At 40.7% G+C, this 3,547-nt stretch overlaps 1 protein-coding gene across 1 annotated transcript in view; it reads right to left on the bottom strand.

Annotated features, from left to right (window-relative positions):
* Nucleotides 1–1,034: 1,034 nt before the first annotated feature.
* Nucleotides 1,035–3,547, bottom strand: part of Tcp11l1 (t-complex 11 like 1) — a 61,252-nt gene continuing 58,739 nt past the window's right edge. The window contains exons 8-9 of the mRNA XM_055602838.1: nt 1,716–1,729; nt 1,035–1,171 (exon numbers count right to left, since the gene is read on the bottom strand). Coding sequence (XP_055458813.1) covers nt 1,035–1,171; nt 1,716–1,729 — 151 coding nt within the window. The remainder of the gene's footprint in view (nt 1,172–1,715; nt 1,730–3,547) is intronic.

Below are 3,547 nucleotides of genomic sequence, written 5' to 3'. Positions count from 1 at the left end.
AGAAAGAAAGAAAGAAAGAAAGAAAGAAAGAAAGAAAGAAAGAAAGAGAGAGAAAAAGTAAATTTAACCGTCTTCCAAATACGAGTTCATTTTGTATTCAAGCACCTTGAGGACAGGTTTTTCATAAGTGTATAAATGCCTGGCTGTATTTGTGTTTTGTTTTTTCCTTTTCTTTAATAAGGCTTTGCACTTTAGTCCAAATTGGCCTCGAACCTGTGGTTGTCTTACTCAGCCTCCTGAGCCCTGAGATTGTGGGCATGTACCATCGTGCCCTGCTGTATTGGCTAAGACTGAGTAGTGTGTGGTCTCAGGTAGCGGTTATTATTGTCCAGAGCCGGGGAATGGGGCCAGAAATCAACGCCTGTGGTGGCTGTGTATGACAGGGTCCTCGCTAGTATGGAGACATACCTAAGATGTAAATAGTTTCTGTGCGTGACTTTAAAACACTCCACACAAAAATGCCACTAAATGTCACTCAAAAGTCTGAAGCAGGCCTGCCTACACGCTGTTCTCAAGGTCTTAAAACTTCCTAAAAAAAAAAAAAAAAAAAAAAAAAAAGGCAATTACGTAACACTGATTAGGTTTTGAAATATTTCCTCCTGTTTTTTTTTTTTTTTCTTTCTCCTTTGTGTTTGTGTATGTGAGTGTGTGTACGTGTGCGTGCTTGTAGAGGCCAGAGGTTGAGGTTGGGGGTATCTTCCTCAACTGCATTCACTGTTTGTTGTTGTTTGTTTGTTTTTGCTTTTTAGAGACAGGGTCTCATTATGTGGCGCTCTCTGAGGCTAACCTGGAACTGGCCTCAAACTCATGACACCCTTTGCTTCTGCCTCCCAACTGCTGGGATTAAAAGTGTGTACCACCACTTCAAGCTCCCAACACATCTTAATTTTCATATATTTATTTATTTATTTATTTATTTATTTATTTATTTATTTTTAGATCAGATCTCTTACTGAACTCGGAACTTACCATTTGAGCTTTACTAGCAGGCCAACAAGTCCAAGGGGGCCGACTTGTCCCCCGTTCCCCAGCACTCAGATCACCGAAGCCTGCCACTGTGCCATGTTTTCTACTTGGAGGCTGAGGATTAAACTCAGGTCTTCAAACTTTTGGGGCAAGGTCTTTATCCACTGAGCTATATCCAAGCCCTGTTTCTTCTCTCCAATTGTACCTGTTGAGGAAAACCAAAAGCAAGTTAAATTATAGTCTAGCATGAGTGTGAAAGTGAGTGTAAAACTCTCTTCAAACAATTATTAAATTCTTGAACATTCATACAGAGTTATAAGGAAATCTCAGACTCTTGGACTGAGGGTCCACAGGTCAGTGGCAGAACACTTACCTAACATCCAAAGGCTCTAGGTTCAATTCCCAGACCCAAAAAGAGAGAAAAGTTCAGGCTTTTATATTAACACATATATTGGTTTTTTTTCAAGACAGGGTTTGTTTGTGTAGCCTTAGTTGTCCTAGACTCACTTTGTAGACCAGGATGGCTTCAAACTCTCAGCGATCGGCCTGCCTCTGCCTCCCAGAGTGCTGGGATTACAGGGGTGTGCCACAGAACCCAGCTTATATTAATATTTTAACATAATATTTGTAACAGACATTGTCCCATTAGTACACTCATTTTTTTGTTTCTTTTCTAAATATTTCTTCACGACATTACTTCTGTTTATACAAATATAATACAACACAGCTCTGTTGACTCAATAACTTACAATTTTTCAAACACCTACAAAGGAAAAGTTAGACGATAGGAACAAATTGGAAACTGAATTTAGCTGTGAGAAGGTTGGCTGAGTTCTTCAAAACAGTCTAAAGAAATGGAAGCCATTTACTAGTAAGAGTTAATACATAAATGATCTTTAAGATACGTCAAATCTCAGCCCACGTGATGGTCCATGGGAAAAGGTGCTTGCTGCAATGCTCAAAGGCCCGAATTCATCCCCCAGGACCCACAGGATGGAAGGAGAGAACTCACTCCCCCAAGTGGTCCTCTGACCTCCAGATGTAGGACATGGCACACACACACACTAAAATGATTGTACTTTTAAAAATGTGAAGGTATTTGGGGGGAAGGGGGCTAGGAGTGGTGTTCCATAAATCTAATCACGGCCCTTGAAAGGCAGAAGCAAGCGGTTTCTGTGAGTTCAAGATCAGCCAGGTGTGCAGGGCTTTCCAGGCCAGGGATGCATAAGTGAGACCTTGCCTCAAAAATAATAAGTAACTAATTAACTAATTAATTAATTAATTAGTTTTGGTTTTTTTTTTTTTGTTTCTGGTTTTGTTGTTGTTGTTGTTTTGGTTTTTGAGACAGGGTTTCCCTGTGTAGCCCTGGTTGTCCCGGAACTCAGTCTGTAGACCAGGCTAGCCTCCAACTCAGAGATCCTTCTGCCTCTGCCTCCCAAGTGTTTGAGGTATGCACTACCACTGCCTGGTCACACCTCAGTTGAATAGTTTTGTTTTTGAACTGTAAGTCTACTGCTAGACTGTAGTTCACTGGTAAGGCCACAGGTTTGAACCCCAACACCACAACTATAAAACAAACGAAACATTAGTCTGAATTTCCCAGAGTGTCAGAAGTATGGTTTATGTCTAATTGTTCGTTTGTTTGTTTGTTTGTTTGTTTGGGGTTTTTTGTTTTTTGTTTTTTTTTTTTGTCTGTTTTATTTTTGAGACAGGGTTTCTCTTTGTAGCCTTGGCTGTCCTGGACTGGTTATCGCACTAGTAGGTTGTGGCTCCAGGAGAGCCTGCACAGACTACCCGACCCCAGCTTTTCTGTTCTCTTTCAATTTCTTAACACCCCTAGTCATGTTAAGAGCCACGCTGATCAGGGCCACCTGATTCTCAGTACCAAAAACCAAAACCAAAAGGATTTAGTTATTTCAGGTTAGGCCCTTTCTCTTTACAAGTCTATCTTTTCTTGACAGTAGACACGTTTGTAGAAGAACATTTCAAACTATCTCTTTGCTCCTACTCTGTTTTGCTCTCTGAACTATCCACTGTGAGTAGCTTAGGGCATATCTTTACTGTTCATTCTCTCTAATATCTATGCATATTACATATATGTGTATATATGCACACACACACACACATACATATATATATGTATATGTGTGTGTAAATTTTTTATTTTCCTTTTTTCTTTCATTTTTAAATAACTTGAAACTTCTATGAAGGGTGTAAATATAGTACAAAAAAAATTTCCTTCAAAAATCGTTAAAGAGTAAAGTGTTGGGGCTAGAGAGATGACTCAGAGGGTGGGAGTTTGCTGCATAGGCATAAGGATCGGAGCTGGAATCCCCAGCACCCAAGCGAAAAGCTGAGTATGGCCATGCTAACCTGTCACCCTAGTCTGCAAGGGTAGAGACAGGAGGATCACTGCGCTTGCTGATTGTCAGCCTAGTTCCAGGCCAGTGAACTGGTCTCCAGAGAATAAAACAGAAAGTAATAGAGCAAGACACCTGAGGGTCTCTGGCCTCCTCACATCCAAGCACACATGTACACACACACACACACACACACACACACACACACACACACACACACA

This window comes from Psammomys obesus, unplaced genomic scaffold (assembly GCF_907164565.1).
Source record: "Psammomys obesus unplaced genomic scaffold, mPsaObe1.curated_primary_1811, whole genome shotgun sequence".
Lineage (NCBI taxonomy): Eukaryota > Metazoa > Chordata > Mammalia > Rodentia > Muridae > Psammomys > Psammomys obesus.
The sequence above is the reverse complement of the archived record's forward strand: the minus strand, read 5'-3'. Positions and strand labels throughout refer to the sequence as shown.